General features: G+C 37.0%; 1 protein-coding gene across 7 annotated transcripts; it reads left to right on the top strand.

The window, feature by feature from the left end:
* Positions 1-276: 276 nt before the first annotated feature.
* Positions 277-16452, top strand: arfip2b (ADP-ribosylation factor interacting protein 2b). 7 transcript variants are annotated; one of them, XM_047379795.1, is made up of 10 exons: positions 277-477; positions 2176-2271; positions 6841-6873; positions 8723-8831; positions 10684-10740; positions 12576-12691; positions 12812-13033; positions 13133-13290; positions 13772-13946; positions 14078-16452. In XM_047379795.1, exons 2-10 carry the CDS (start codon positions 2188-2190, stop codon positions 14231-14233), a joined length of 1110 nt encoding a protein of 369 aa, XP_047235751.1. In that variant the 5' UTR covers positions 277-477; positions 2176-2187; the 3' UTR covers positions 14234-16452. The 7 variants fall into 7 exon arrangements, with proteins under 7 accessions (XP_047235751.1, XP_047235745.1, XP_047235746.1 ...); XM_047379789.1 differs by lacking the exon at positions 10684-10740 and adding an exon at positions 1858-1953 and having other exon boundaries at positions 6841-6897; XM_047379790.1 differs by lacking the exon at positions 10684-10740.
* The last annotated feature ends 416 nt before the right edge of the window (positions 16453-16868 follow it).

Below are 16868 nucleotides of genomic sequence, written 5' to 3'. Positions count from 1 at the left end.
TAGATAGATAGATAGATAGATAGATAGATAGATAGATAGATAGATAGATAGATAGATAGATAGATAGATAGATAGATAGATAGATAGATAGATAGATAGATAGATAGATAGATAGATAGATAGATAGATAGATAGATAGATTTTTAGATAGATTTTTAGATAGATATTACCAGTTATCTATAGTTGAAAGAGTGAAAGCGGTGGCTTGTGGAGTAGTACATCCTGTCGTCATTACACACTCTTTGTGTTGGAGCGCGTCGTCACTTCCGTAAAGCGTTTCCCTTGGCTTCACAGTGGATGGAACAGGTTTATTTACGCAGAGTCCTGCTATACCAACGCCGCTCAGAGTTTCCCGTTACCTCGAGATGTTATTCCGATATTCTTAAGAAGGAGTTTCTCCCTGTCTTTTCCACTTGGTACTGACAGTAGCCTCCTGTCAGTAGGCACGACAATCCGCTCTGAATCTTGCAGGAAAAGGTATGCATTGCAGTTAGCTTGCTATTAGCTTTCGCGTTAGCTTTGCGCTGTATCAAACGATGGGAACACGCACATTATCGTTAGTTAAACTGTCTGAAAATGGCATGCTAGTATTTTAGCTGTTTTTAATGTTGTTTTACAGCTTTGCACTTGTTTTTCAGATACGCCTACATGTTGAACACTCATATTTCCTATGGCTTAGATTGTGTTCTCTAACCAGTTTTGCCAGCTTTACATTAAAAGCTGATTGCGTGATGTGTAACTCGAAACGTTCCGTTTTAAACAAAATACAACCCCATGCCAGATTCCCATAAATAAGTTATGTGCATTTCTGAGATTTGAATGAATCTTTTTATGCGAATAAACAGTATCTGTCCAGGTGGATCTACCTGCCGTGGTGAGACCTTTTGCACCTGTTTATGTGCACCTGCAAGGTCTCAGCAATCCTTGCCACGTATCAGGCGCCACATCCTAGTTCTCACTCCCTGCCTTTTTGTTTTAGGGATTTAGTCAGAGTTCAACTCACGTGTAAAGGTGATTTTTCTTTTATAATTGTAAAGTGTACTTATCTGGCTTTAACAAGTATACTCTAAATAAGTTTTTACCCCAGTTTTTGATTCTTCTGTTTCCTAACATCGGATTTTCTTGATTCCCAACTCGCCTTAATTACTGAGTTAGGCCTTCATTTAACTCACGTCATTTATACAAATCAAATGACAGGAGATTTAAATAGGCAAGTATGTGTCAAAGTTCTTAGTGTGTGTATTGTCTGAACAGATGCTGTTCTGTAGCTGTTATGTAAAATCGGTAAACATTGGGCATGTCCAGCTTATTCCTTGCAGTGGAAAAAAAAGCCTGCTAAGTGAAGTCAGAGCCAGTGTAAACAAGCAGCTTACACACCTTCAGTTGTATGCTTTCAGTAATATTTTACCTATCCTTTTGTAGAGCAGTTTTCAGTGAGTGATTTAAAATTCTAGAAACCTGTTAAAGCTGCAGGAATTCATTGGGAGTTAAATGCACAGCACAAATATATAAGGCACATACCAGAGTTATTAGGCATTTAAATGTCAATGTCGCTAAATGTCCAGAAAAAGTTTTTTTTTTGCAGGGTTTCTCATAACCTATGTGCTTCCTCTGATTTAATTTTGAAACACATCTCTTACTGAAATGAGTTAGCTTTGAGTCTTCTTCAATCAGCAAAAGCTTCCACACTAAAAGGTGTTTTGTCTGTGCAACCTGGTTATAGTGTGCTTTCATCGAGCAAAAGATTAGATTGACCTCTCACCCGGGAAGGGCTTATGAAGCACGCTAAGTTTTAGAGAATCAGCTGATTGTTCAGTGGTTTGATGTAAACATTTTCCTTTCTCATTTTTTGTCTAGGTTATTTTGGGGGAATGGTGCTGGCAACAAGAGTGTAATTGCGCTGTAGAGTAGAGTGGCCACTTCACCTCAGCAGCTCATCGCCTCTTTGTCTGTGTGCGTATAAAGGGAGTGGGGGCTTTAATAGGTGTGTTTTTATCCCTAGCAGCAGCCTTGATCTTTGAAATCCAGCTCTGCTGTTGTTGGTAGTCATTACATTCTCATCGTCTTCATTGAGTTGGATTTTTTTTTTTACCTAAGCTCTGTGGTCTATCCTCTTTCAGGCTGTGGTTATACCTTTGCGTTGTTCACTTTTCCTTTCTTTTTTTTGTCTTACAGACAGAGTGCAGTATGAGTAAAGCAGCCACAATGGAGATTCCTATTAACAGTAATGGTGGCACACGGGCATTAGCAGAAGATGACAGCCTTGAACAGGTGGGTCACAGTTAGCTGATAATGTTCATGTAGCAGGTTGAAAACAGTTTGTATCCTCTTAATCTAAAAACAGCAAACAGAATAAAGTATGTAGGTTTGTACACGATTTATGTACTATTTTATATATTGCTTGGTAATTTGTTGTAATTTATATGGTAAAATAAATAGCTCTCATGAAATATTCTGATGCAATGATATGCCATTATTTTGAGATTGGCTGTTGCGTGTTTTTATGAAGTGTTGATATGTACGTACATATGTTGTTTGTGTTACAATCTCACAATTATGCAGTCGGGGTTGGTAAAAAGTCAAAGGTCTGGATACAGCCTATAATGTAAAATATCCCCTAATTAGTGCTGCAGAAAATGATGCACATCTGTTGTTGTTTCTATAGCCGTGTACTCAGTATTAATATTGCAAAGGCCTGTTTGGTGTTCGCCAAGATGTTCCCTGTAGTATGAATTCACACTTTGCATGCCAATAAGATCTTCATTAAGTTGGATGGACTCTCACTGCAGTAGATGCCCACACTTTACACACATTACAGATCCTAAGTTGTTGAAAGTCACAGAAAGAGTTGCAAGTATCACAACTGATATCATGGTTGCACTTCTTAGAAAATAATATCACCGCAGCATGATTTTGTGATGCCACCTTTAAATTTGTTGGACGACTACCAAAACGTTAAGCTACGACACAGATTCCTTGTTGCCGTTTTAGAACACAGCAGGACTTTAGAAGAACGTTTAAAGGAGCAGGACTTACTGTGCAGTTGTTTTTTCAGGCATGCAGTTCCACGAAAAAAAGATTTGCCACTGGAGATGCATTCTTAGGCAAGAGTGGGAGCTCCCATAGAGCAAAACCATGGTGCTCTGTGTGCAACGGAGGAATTCAACAAAAAATAAGGGTGTAAAAAAAAAATATATATCTTCCACTATTGTTCTAAGCATCCTGTATTACCTTTGAATACCCATATGAACTGACCTTACACTAAGGTTGGCTCTTACTAGGTGCTATTATTGTTTATTTGCCATTTTGTTACATTTAGTTTTAGTGTGTAATGAATAATTATTCCTGTCAGTGGTTTGGGATTATGGTTTTGGGTGGCGTTCCCAGCTGTCGCATGATTAGCTGTGTGTGCTTGTTCTGTTCACACCATTTACCCCACACTAAACTTCTCTGTGGAAATATGCAGCAATAAGTCTCCTCTTAGAAGATGCCAGTTACTTTACAGTCAGGCAGTTATGCTTTTTCCACCTTTCCTTATTTGTTTACTCATTTCAGAATGGTTATTCAGTCAAACTGTATTTGTAACTTTTTTTCCCCCATCCAGCTAGCATTGTGTTGCACTGGGTAACTTGCTAATCCACGGCAGGGAGATTAGGTTTTGTAAACCTGTGTATAGGATTATGCTTTTGTCTCTGGTGTGTTTAGGAAGCTGTTTCTATTATAAAAGGTTTCTTTTTGGTTCTGATATCAGACTTTTATCTTATTTTAAAATATATTTTCATGAACTCAGATGAAAGTTTGACATCTCTTTCTACAAATGCACCTTATATGTTTCACTTCAAACTGGACAAACCACCTGGCCCTCCTTTTACTGACGGGCAGCCTATCTTGTGAATGCTGCTGAACGAAAAGGACACCGTTCGTAGGGACAAACTGGATCCCCTTCATTTTTGACGTCTTAGCTTAAGCTGGACAAAGGTTTTTGATTTCCCGGCATCTCAAGGCACACCTTGTTGGGCAAACAGACCGAAGATCCTGGAGCAAGCTTTTGCAGTTATTTATTATTTGCTCACGAATCTGTATGCTTGTGCTCAAGCCATAAAAATGTTCCTCCTCCCCAGCAATATGTAATAGTAAGTCAAATATTCAACAGGTTTGTGTAGCTAACTCATTCTCATGTGTTTATTTAAGAGAGGTGTTCAATTGGTCTGTCTGTAGAACAGCTGTCATAGCAACCGTGCAATTTGAAACTAGCAGAGCTTTGTCCTTGGGTGACAGCTCTCTAAAGTCAGATTGGTAACTGTCGTGCAACACTTAGTGTGATGCTGAAGCAGCCTGTGTCGGTCATGCTCAGAAAGATGAAGAATGGCAGAATGGAGAGGAGCAATTGGTTTCAGATGGTGTAGATGGTGCTCGTGTCAGAACAGGGATGGTGACTGTCAGCTTGATGGAGAAGGGTATGACTGCCAAAAACTCCCTGGCAAAGCAGTCAGATGGAGTAACTTGGGTCTACACAGAGCAGCATTTTATTGCTTAACCCTGCTGCCTGTACAGTGAGGAAAATTACTTGTGCTAATGAGTCATGGAAGAGTTTCTCCTCTCCATGCTCTATAATTTTTATTTTGAGCTAACACTGTACAAAATGTGCAGGGAGGAATCCATGTCTGTGTCAGCCTTCACCCACGTTGAGCAGATGCAACGACATGAGTACAAAGTTGTTGTTTTTTGTTTTGTTTCTTAAAATGTTCAGATTCTGCTCCTGATGGCAGTTTTTGAAGTATACGTCATATACTGTATCGATGTTAATGTTATTATCTGTTTTGTTTAAATTAAAGTTTAATTGAAGCAAAGTAAATGAGAGATTACCAAATGTAAAGATTTCAAAAATTGAGTTCACTGTCAACATCAAAGTAAATGAAACAACTTATGGCTAATTGTGCAAAATGGTTAACAGATCTAAGTCCAGAAACTGCTTCCAGCTTTAAAAAGTAGATATCCACTGATCTAACATCTTGTGGCCAATTTTGTAAAGCACTGACCTCTTTAAGAGCCAATGATAACAACAACATATATATATTTTATTGTTTTTTTGGAAAATTGAGAATTTGAACCATCTTCCTGAAACATTTATAGTATAATAAAACAGTCTCTGAAACTGCTTGAAATTATTCTCCCTCTCTGCATCACTGAAAATCCCTAAATGCAGCAAAATCCTCAATTTTATGACAGAGGTACCTATAAATAAAACCCTAAAAATAATCACAGCACACCTCATTTACTCCTTTAAAAGACAGATTATAGCTTACTATCTTTTACTCTTTTTTTTTTTTTTTACTTTATTCTGCACTCCTGAAAATAACCAAAGTGCAAAATATCCCCAGATATTCTATATCAAGATTATTTCAAAAAGATCTTATTTGTAGGAGGCTCTTAATCCCATGTTGGCATAATTCACCCTTTAAGTCTTTTTTCTTTACACTGTTTCTCTTTCCAGGCTGGTACTCTGTGTTCCTCTAAATTAAGCGGTAATTTAGGATGTTCTGATATTATTCCTAGTCAGGGAAGAGTCTCTGGAAAAATTTGTTGTTCAACAAAAAAAACACACATTTTAATGTTTTGCATCCACCACATAAGTAATAAAAGTTTAAAACAAATTAAAGAAATTTGTCCAACGAAATGTTTGAGTTTTGTGTTAGATTGTTCAATCTTGCTTTACTTTACTGTAACAATACGAAGCCTGTCTTTTATGATTGATCATTAGTTCTTAATATCAGGACCAGAGGCAACGTCACACTGTGTTAGCAAGAGCACTCAGCGTTACACAGCTCTTCAGTTACACTATTTCACTCATATTTTAAAATAAAGACATTTTTATGACAGAGTTCACAGTGATCAGCATGATTAATGTGGTTAGGACTAGAGCTGCACAATGTATTGTCATCACAGTAACATTAATATAGCAAAGAAATGTATGCAGTGCAATAATTGTTGGCCATTTTATTTCAGATGTTATGAAGGTTTGCTTGCTAATAATGCAGTATATTGGATGGAGGCTCACCGATGCTAACGCCTTTGACAGATGATAGTTCTGGATACATTATGACAGATTAGAAAGAGAGACATAAGCTCTGGCCGGCCTAAAGTGATGCGTTCCCTGATTATACAAAGATTGGATTTTTAAAGTCCGTCCAGCCAGTCCTCAGTCAGTTGAACTTTAAAGTTGTCTAATTCTGGTCACCATGCTATTTCTTGTTGGATCTGTCCTAGCAAGACATTTTTATTTTTTTTCAAACTGACCAACAGCTTAAATGATGAATAAAATACACATGGTGTCGATGTAAAAATCTTTTTCACTTCAGAGAATGTGTCGCCAACATTTTTACACTATACAACGTATTGTGACACAGTGACCATGTTGTGCTGCGGATGAAGCCTGTGTCTCAGGAGGATGTGAGGAGAAAATCACTTCAGTTGCAGCCGCTTTTGTTTTGTTTTCAATGTTTTACATTTGTACATTTTGTTGTATTCCTACATTTATATTTGTTTTCATTTGACTGTAATGAAATAGTAAATAGTCCAATAAAACGTGTTGTTGCAAATCAGCCAAGGAAAGCAAAACATGTTTTAAAATCAACCAGCCAAACAATAAACGATGACAGTTCATCACTAGTCTTCATCTTGCATCACTCCTGTCTGTAGACTTCACAGTAACCTTCTGTCGAATCTTGTTCCGTCATTTGAGTTATGAGTTTTAGTTTTTTATCTCTCCGTCTGTTATTTTTATTTTAATTGTTATTGTGTTTGTCGACCCCACCCCCCCACCCTTCCATCTCTGTGCAGGCTGCAAAGCTGCAGTGGAGCTTAGATGAGAAGGTAGGGAGCTCCAGAGGCACCAGGGTGAGCAGGCCATTTGTGCATTTGCGTTTGTGTTGTCAGTGCTGTCCTGTTAAGTGGTTTCAATGGGTTAGTTGTTTTATTTTAACATGTCAGGTTTTAATAGGAAACTCCTGCGCTGTGTGTCATCCTCGCTCAAACGAACAGTTGCTAGGAGGCAGTTAAACGTCTTGGGATGTCCTTCCATCTGACTCGTATTAACAAACAGCTTCTAGTTAACACTCAGATCTCAAGTCCCTTTTAATTATTAGATTCAAAGTCATTTATTGTTTGTTGTTCAGAATAGGCTCATTTGACCCAGATTCTGCGTGTGCACTTTGGCGATGCCTGTGTGTGATCTATTAATCTCTTGCAGGTTAGCATTGACAAACAAAACGCAGTATAATTATACTAACCATCATGTTATACTAAATCTGTGTTTTTATGTTGTTCTGCTTCACTTCTGTTCTGATGTCTTAACCTTTTCTTATTTAAAAAGAAAAAGGAGGAGCTTCATATGGCTAGAGCTCCATTTTTACAAATTAATGTTCTTGATACTGTATGTCACACCTTAAACAGCACACAAAACCCCCCACTCTCTTTTATTTTTACCCTCTGTTACTATTAGTCATACTTTTTGCATTTGTTTACAGAAAGGAAATGGGTGCCGCCTTCCGGAGCTGTTTTCTGTAGTTTCCTTATGCAAACGCACTGTGGGAAGAGGCTTTACTTTGTATGTTATCTTTTCAGCGTTTCTGTAGGGTCTTAAACAGTCTTAGAATGCGTCATCTAAACTGTAAGCCTTAAATTAGTAGGTCTTGCATCACATTTAGCTGTTTTTTGAAATTATGTTGATCTTCATCTTAAAGACCAACATAGTTAATTTTCATAAACTATGTTGGTCTTTAAAAGGAAATCATAAAGGGCTCAAATAGTCTTCCATATGTTTTGCAAAAATCCCACATTTACTGAAAAACTATCCTTAAAGTTGGGGTAATCGGTGTGTGTTGAAGTGAAAATAAAAGGATTTATTTAATGAATTTATGTCAATCTGGTGTTTTGCCTGTAAGGGAATCCATCCATAACACGTTTTCCTTTCCTGTTATACTTTTTGTTTCTTTTCTTTTTAGTCTGCCTCTTGAGAAGGACTGCAAACATAAGAAAATAGTGAGCTAGAGTTAGCAAAACAAACAGGAGGGTTTATTACTGTTTTACAGCATTAAACAAATAAAACATTAACTATTAAAGACTGAGTTTTATTTAGGCTAGACAAGGAGAATTATTTTTATTTTATATCTACGTCTTAAAAAGCATTTATGAAATTAAGCATCTATGAATAACACAATAATTGTTATACAAGTTAAGAGCATAAATGTAATAATAATAAATCTAATTGTCCAAAGGCCCAAATGACAAACTAATTCTGCTCTGAAATGAGAAACAGCTGCTGATCATCACAGATTGTATTATAATTTTCTTTCTTCAAGCATATGTAGTATGATCAGAATAACATTTTAAGTTTAAATCCTACCTATCCAGTCTCAGTTGCTTGGTTCCAAAAGTTTGTCTTTGTGTTTCCAATATAATCCTAGTTTAAAATTAACATAGGCTAATTATTGACTGGCACTATTGTGTTTTCAGTCTTTGTCATGCTTTAATCTAACCTTTTGGCTTCTTACCCTAGTATTATTTGTCCCACTCCAGCACAGGCTTTAAATTTTAAATGTCCAGCTATGTCATGTCAACACTAAAGTTGTAATATTATGTCTACATGTCCATACTCCACCTCAAATGTCTTTTTTTTGTGTCGTTTTTATTCTGTTCCTATTTATGGTTTTCACCCGTGCAGGATCTACAGCAGGTGATGGTATCAGGTCCCAATCTCAACGAGACCAGCATTGTTTCTGGAGGGTATGGAGGAACAGCAGAAGGGATCATTCCCACCGGCTCCATCAAAGGTACGGCCCTGCTTCACTCCTGTCTATGAGTTGGGCTCTGTCTGAGTTAGTATTCCTTGTGCGTTGTTGTTTCTGTGTTTTCTCACATTTTATGTTCTAAATTCAGATATAAGATCAAACTGGAGTAATGAGACTTAAAATATATATTAGCAAACCTCTAAGAGGCTCCATTTTAGTAATTCTACCCCTATACAGTTGTTAAAAATATGCTTGAACACAGTCACCACCTGCACAGTCACCATCCTGGTGTTCACCAATCAGGCATTTGCCATGAAACTATTTTTGTTTAAATCTCTTTATTGAGCACAGTCAGTCACAAAGCAAAAGAGAACATGCTTAAAATACTGCTTCCACTCTTTTCAAATATATTATACATGCATAAAACCTGGTACTATTGTCAATGAAGTCTTAAAACATTTACAATACACTGCGTGGACAGATATAACAAAGGAAAGAGAAAATAAATAAACACTAAATAAAAATAAAGGGTGGAAGACTGCCCTTTAAGATTAAGCAGGCATAGTTATAAGTGTGCCTAGATATGTCAACACTGGGTTCCAAGTAGAAAAGACTTTATCCCTAGACCATTTGAGTGTATATTTATTCTTTTCTAGTTGAATAAACTGCATTAGATCCCTTAGTCATAAACAAGCTTTAGATGGATACTTGGATATCCACTGTAATAATATTCTTCTGCGTGCAAGCAAGGTACAAAAAGCAATAATGTGTTAATGTGTGTTCAAAGTTGTAAGGCGGTCTCCATCTGTAACACCAAATAAAGCCATAGCAGCTCTGGGTTGTAAATTGGCCTGTAGACACTCCGACAGTGTTTGGAAGATCACCGACCAATATGTTGTCAAGGCATGCCCAAAACATATGGGTTAAGTTGGCAGGTGTGTTGTGGCACCTATCACAACATACATTGGCATTAGAGTAAATCTTAGCAAGCCTTGCCTTAGTGAAATGACTGCAATGTAAAACCTTGCATAATGTATTATACTGAGTTTTGCACAGAATGTGCTGCTGTTTACTCTCTGAAGAGCACTGGCCCCATTTTTCTCCCAATTCATTCTCCCATTCAGCTTTTATTTTAACAAGGGATATATTTTTAATAGGAGTAATACAGTCTTTTATTCTTGAAATGAGTTTATTTTAATCTAAAGGGATTTCTAACAGGGCATCCAAAGGGGAGACTGATCTGGTTCTTGACTCCTAAGAAAATGACGAACTTGAAAATAGCAGAATAGGCTAATAATCCAAGGAAGGCTGAATCTTAGCGATAAGTTGTCAAAGTTTTGAAAGACACCATTTATTTACATATCCTTAAATGTGTGTATCCGTCGTCTTTGCCGAGCAATAAACTCAGAATCTACCTTAGCTGGCAGAAAAACTAACGATTTTTAAAGAGATGCCACTATTTTCACTGCTTTCTTCACCAGAAAGGCAGTTGCACCCTCAGAAAAAGAGCTTTAAAGGGTTGACATGATCGCCAGAATAGGACTTTTACACCAGATACTACAGGAAAAATGTTATTCTGATTTAAATCTGTGTTCTAATAGGTGTTCTGAATGTTGGGGTCAGTCAGTGTGTCCATCTAATAAGTTAATTATAGATGGTGATCTGATTTATGATCCCAGGAATTGCAAACCACTTGTTTTAGACAGCCTGGTATTTTTGGGAGTTTTCAATTATATTGGATGTGCTTTAATATTTTGCTCTTGGCAATTGAAAAATGAACCACATTTATATCTGGGAATCTTTTCATATGTAGCATAAATACTTTATATAGTTTCTGAGGGAAATTAAAGTCCCCTCTGGTGTAATATCATTTCTGTTCACCTCTCTTTCTCAGGCCCTGCTGTGTGCTTCAATCCCGAGTTTAACAAACGGATCCCTGTTACAGGATTTGGTGGCTTGACTTAATTATTAATTATAATCGAGCTTTTTTCCAAAGTGTGAACCAACAAATTTGACATTTGAGAGTTTGTAGTGGTTATGAGCAAATGTCCAATTTATTTTTTTTTAAACAGATAAAATGTAAGACGTATTTAATATTAGGTGAATATTTCCAATCATTATTTCATAAAAATGACTCATTTTGGAAACATGCTCTCTTTACTGAGTGGGGTGATTCGCTTTAGATGCTTGGGAGTTTTCATCACTTCTGTCTCACTCGAGAGGGGCGTTAATAAAGGCATGCCTACCTGCTTTCTTTTTTTCAATCACACTTGCTGAGTTTCTAAAGGTAAATTCCACAGAATCATTTGAAAAACAAAAATCAACTAACGAACAAGTTCAGATGTTCATGTCATGTAGCTTTTAAACTTTATTCTGTTCTTAACTGGTGCACTGAAGGTGACCTCCAGGAAGGTTTTGTTCAGCTTTGACCCCCCATCTATTGTACGCAATGTAAAAATGTTGACAAAACTAAATATTTTATCTTTTCTTAGTCATTTTCACTTATTGGTAATTAATCAAGGCTTTATCCTGTTTTTTATAGCTGTATTTCTGACTTCATCATCATATTTGGTCATATCTGCATTGTTCAATGTTATGCAATCAATGTCTTTTCATCTTTGTTCTTCTTGCTTCTGCTTGTCCTTCATTTTCGTTTCAAATTTGCCTCCTACATGTGCATTTGTTTTCTTCATGTGGTGCCATATTTTTTTTCCTTTCTGGATTTCCTTATATCGCTTTCTTTAAGTGCCTTTCAAAAGTGTTCATACCTCTTTTTACATTCTGTCACATAAGAATTGAAAATTTGAACATATTTTATTGGTTGTTTTTTTTATGTAATAGTCCAAGACAAAGTGCTGCATAATTGTGGGGTTTAAGAGAAAAAGAAATCTGAATAGTGTGGCTTGCATCTGTATTCAGAAGCCACTAACAACTTCCTACTTTTCCACCCCAGTTCATACTTTGTAGAACCACTTTTGGAATATCTCTATATCAGCATTACTTCACATCAGCTCTGACCAGCTTCTCTCTGCCTAATGAAGAAAAGCTACACAGGATGATTCTGCCACCACCATGCACCACCATGGGGATTGTGTGTTCAGGGAGATGTGCAGTTTTATTTTGAGGCACAAACAGCGTTTTAAATGTACGTCAGCACTTTTCATATCTGTCACATTTGACCAGAGTACCATCGTCCACCATGTAAACTTGATATGTTAATACTTTTGCATGGCTTGTTGCTTGTAGGCTGATTCAGTTTAAACCATAAACTGTTAACTTCAAAATTCAATTTATTTCCAGTCCTAATCACTTTTTTTTTTTTTTTTGTATTTCACACATCTTTGACACAAAATGTTTACCGTATTCCAACCTGCCCTTTTAACTGGGACAGACCTGCATGTGCAGGCCAGGCAGAGTAACATTACCACAAGCAGTTCTGCCATCTGCCACATGGCAGGCAAATCATATTACCATTAGGTTATTGTAGAGGGGAAAATCATACGTGTTCATGGTTTTTTCGATTTAGATGGTTGAAGCTATGAAGATCTTTTAAAAGTTATCTTTGCATCTGTTTGAATATCAATGTCATATCTGTTTCCTTTGCTACTAATTCATGATTTGATAGTAAGTTAGGGGTTGGTTGTGGGTATCTATAATCTTGCTCCAATGCTAGAATCTTTGAGGAGTCCGTGATGTCTGGCTTATCTTTGCTGGGGCTGATCTTGTCTTCTTGAAAGTTCAGCTTGTGTTTGTTGTTGACTATCCACGTCTACTTGTATGTTTCAGGCCCCAACATGCACCACAGCACTAGCAGCTCGTCAATGACCGCAGAAGAGGCGACACGTGGCGTGGCTGTGGAAAAATATGAAGCAATGAAGAAATGGGGTTTGAACACTTACAAGGTATCCGCGATGTGTTTTTTAATTATCTTTTTAAATCTTTACAAAGGCCTGTGGGAGGCAGTTTTTCACTACAATAAATAAATTGTTATTAAGTTCTCTCTGTGCCTTCTCTGGTTTTAGTGTACAAAGCAAATTATCTCTGAGCGTTTTGGTCGGGGATCTCGAACAGTGGATCTCGAGCTAGAGGCTCAGATAGAGGTGCTGAGGGACACGAAAAGGAAATATGAAAGTGTGCTGCGATTGGCCAAAGCGCTGACCAATCATTTTTACAACATGGTGCAGACACAGCACGCGTTGGGTGACACATTTGCTGACCTCAGTCAGAAATCTCCAGAGCTACGTGTGAGACCTCAGAAATTAACATTCCACATGTTGAACTGTCAGTGAATGTTTTTCAGTAAAATTTAGATAACAATGAGAAACTTCCCTTTTTTTTTGCAGGATGAGTTTGGCTTCAATGCAGAGACTCAGAAACTGCTGTGCAAGAATGGGGAGACTTTACTTGGTGCCATTAACTTCTTTGTGTCCAGTATCAACACATTAGTCAACAAGACTATGGAGGACACTCTGATGACAATCAGGATGTATGAAAATGCCAGGTAAAGACATGACTAGGCTTGAAACACTGATTTTTCTAAAAAATATGATCCAAGGTGTAACTGGAGGTTTTTTAAATGTTTTTTAGTCAGTACATCTCTAGAAGAATGTTACAATTACAAGCAGATTTCAACTGGACTTCTCTGTCATTCAAATTATCATTTGCAATTTGCTTCAGTTTGATAAACCTGAACAATATTTTTTCACAGCTTTTGGCTAAGGGTTGAATTTTAAAACAAAGACACTAATTTGGGAATCTTCTAAACACTCGCTGCCTCTGGCAGCAATCTGTAAAACACTGGACACTTTTAAATAAAGAAAGATTGAATACACTACTTTCTAAGTAATAAACACTTTGCATATTAAAAATTGTGGTTTAGTGATACTCAAACTGAAGTTTCCTTTACCTTAATATTTTCTAAGTATTATAATATCCTCCTTAATATTTCAGTATTTTCTCTGTTTCGTGTTGTTTGTGTACAGACTGGAGTTTGATGCCTACCGGTCAGACCTTGAGGAGCTGAGTATGGGTCCGAGGGATGCAGTGACCATGGCACGTATAGAGGGTGCACAGGAGCAGTACCAGGTTCATAAGGAAAAGTATGAACGCCTTCGTTCAGATGTTATCATAAAGCTAAACTTTCTGGAGGAAAATAAGGTTAGTGTTGCAGGTCTAAATCGTTGTTGTTCTCCTAAATGCAAGAAAGGTCTGCACATTGTTTGGCTCTTTGTTTTTGTGATGTGTGTAAACCAAATTTAAATCTGAATGTGTTTTTCTCCCTCTGTCAGGTAAAGGTAATGCATAAGCAGCTCCTTCTCTTCCATAATGCCATCTCAGCGTACTTTGCTGGCAATCAACAACAGTTGGAGCAAACGCTGAAGCAGTTTAACATAAAATTGAGGCCCCCAGGGGCTGACAAGCCTTCTTGGTTAGAAGAGCAGTGAGAGGCCCAGCAGCCTCTGTCTCAACCACCTCCACCTGTTACCTTTTAAAAACCCCAAGAGGACCACTACAGAAGGAAACACACTGAGATAAATTGGTGGATGAAGATACTGAGCATATTTTGGATGGATGGTTTTTTCATGAACTTAATGCAGCAGGAAACTAAGTGGCCAGTTTCACAAAAACTATTTTTTTTTTTTTTCTGTGCCTCTTCTCAACTTCCTTTATCCATTCTAACTTCTCCTTGTGCTCGGTTCCTTGAGAAAGTGTTCAGCTTCTCTGCTCGTCTGATCCACTCAATGTAACCACCTTCCCTAACTGGGCACCTATTTTGCAGAGTGTGCTTGTGTTCGTCTTGTTAACGGCCATTATTGTACTCCTAAGTGCTCCCAGTGCTTGGAGTTGATCATAAAACTTCAGCCTTACTTCTAGCAGCCTCTGTTACTTCAGTAAAAATTGTGGCAAAAGTTATAAAACACAGTTGTAATTTAACACTACTTTTAACCTTCATCACTCTCCCACTGTGCCTCCTTATATATGAGCAACAGGTAAACTTTATTTGATTAGAAATTCACCCAACAGTTTACTTGAGAATTTTAATTCAAAATATCCGAAACTCAGATATAGATGAATTACACACAGTGATACATTTCAAGAGTGTTTATTTTTATGATATGTCTTTGAGCTAATCAAAACCCATAATTCAGTTTATGAAAGAAAAAAAATATTACAAAAGACCAATTAAAAGGACAGAAATATATTACTACACAGTTAGGAGGAAGACTGCTTACTTGAGAGTTGTCCAGCAGGCGGTCAAATACATCTCCACAAGGAGGTTGAGGTATAAAAAAAAAAGGTCATTGCTAAAGAAGTTGGCTGTTCGGAGTGCCATATTGAAATATGTTGATGACAAGTTGAGTGGAAGGAAAAAGTGAGATTGAAAAAAAAGCAATTTCAACCCTGATGGAGATGCTGATTTCATTTTCCACCACCATTGGCTATCTGCCCACACTTTCAAAAGTTTTAATCACCACAGTATCACTGGGTTTTATTATCCAGCAAACTGGCCTGACCTAAAGCCTTTAGAGAATCTGTATTGCCATGAGGAGGATGACGTTTCAGAAGGCTCACATTTCTGTATTAAAAATGCTTTTATTAGTTGGTCTTCATGGATTTTTGTGCATAATCAGCAAAATAACACAAATAAACACTTGAAATATATTCTGCATGTTATGAATCTATATAACATAAGTCAGACATTTTGAATTAAATTGTTGAAATAAAATTTCAATCACGTTTGAATTTATTAAGATGCACCTGTAATGTGGTTAATAAAATATGTCCAGGAGAAACGTTCATAAAATTCTTTCTTAACACGTCTATTTGTAGTAAACTAAAAACAGAGATTCCAAATCAATGTAAATCTTAAATTAAGGGTTACTTTACTTTTCAAAAACACTTGATTGTTTGTAGATTTATTAAAGTAAATTAACATATGTCTGTATTCTCCATCAAACACTTCACTCTTCAACAGGAAATACTTTGATTCCGATATGCAACAATCGTTTACGGAGCACTGCCACAGTTTCACAGAGTACTTTCTTTGATTTTTCTTTTTTTTTTTTTTGACTAAACGTGTTTTAGAAAGAAAGAAAGAACAGACCGAGATGTTAATTGGATGCAGACCTTGTTTGCCTTGTTTACATGGGCCTTTATTTTTGTTTTTCTTTCTACTGATTGGTTTTCATAGTGGAATTTGCCCATATCTTTTTACAATTAGTTTGAGTCAAGAAAATGAACTGGAGTCATTTCACTAGTTAACTCTTACTGAATAGTATCATATAGGAAACTATTACATTTAGGTTTTGTTTTAAATATCTTGATACTTTGTCTGATAAATGTCTGGCTTACATTTGCATAAAGCTAACAACTGTGTGTCTTTTGACATCAACAGTTGCACCTTCTGGTTCTGCTAAAGGAGAACGTTGATCTACAATTAGCATCCTTGAAGATTGCCATTGATATTCCAATGTTATGTAATGTCAAGTTTTTACATATCACTGTATTTATTATTCATCTGTTGAAGTCAGCACTTTGTTCTAAACACTATTCAGTTTGTGCATATGACATTTAAGATGGCAATACACTATGATGAAATGACCATATCTATGACTGAACCACTCCAAAAGCTAAGTCAAAAGTGATAAAGGCTACAATACTGCTTCTGTGTTCATGAGGGCCTCTTTTTATAATTTCCATCAGTAAATGGGTCACTCCTCCAGTTGCTTGTTCTATATTTCCATGGCAGGTGGGAATCCAGAGGTGTAAATAAGTGCTTTTACTGATGGGCAGCGCTCATCTGCCATGTTTGTCATCTAGCATGGACTGGCATGACGTACAGGGGTTGGACAATGAAACTGAAACACCTGTCATTTTAGTGTGGGAGGTTTCATGGCTAAATTGGACCAGTCTGGTAGCCAGTCTTCATTGATTGCACATTGCACCAGTAAGAGCAGAGTGTGAAGATTCAATTAGCAGGGTAAGAGCACAGTTTTGCTCAAAATATTGAAATGCACACAACATTATGGGGGACATACCAGAGTTCAAAAGAGGACAAATTGTTGGTGGACGTCTTGC

This window comes from Girardinichthys multiradiatus, chromosome 11 (assembly GCF_021462225.1).
Source record: "Girardinichthys multiradiatus isolate DD_20200921_A chromosome 11, DD_fGirMul_XY1, whole genome shotgun sequence".
In the NCBI taxonomy this organism is placed as follows: Eukaryota; Metazoa; Chordata; class Actinopteri; order Cyprinodontiformes; family Goodeidae; genus Girardinichthys; species Girardinichthys multiradiatus.
This window is presented reverse-complemented; position numbering and strand designations above follow the sequence as displayed.

What these genes read in the sequence shown, in the direction of transcription:
- arfip2b (XM_047379795.1), top strand. Translation starts at nt 2,188, where the DNA reads ATGAGTAAAGCAGCCACAATGGAGATTCCTATTAACAGTAATGGTGGC. An exon ending in AAGATGACAGCCTTGAACAG is followed by an intron (nt 2,272 to 6,840) that starts GTGGGTCACAGT and finishes ATCTCTGTGCAG; the next exon opens with GCTGCAAAGCTGCAGTGGAG. An exon ending in TCCCACCGGCTCCATCAAAG is followed by an intron (nt 8,832 to 10,683) that starts GTACGGCCCTGC and finishes TCTCTTTCTCAG; the next exon opens with GCCCTGCTGTGTGCTTCAAT.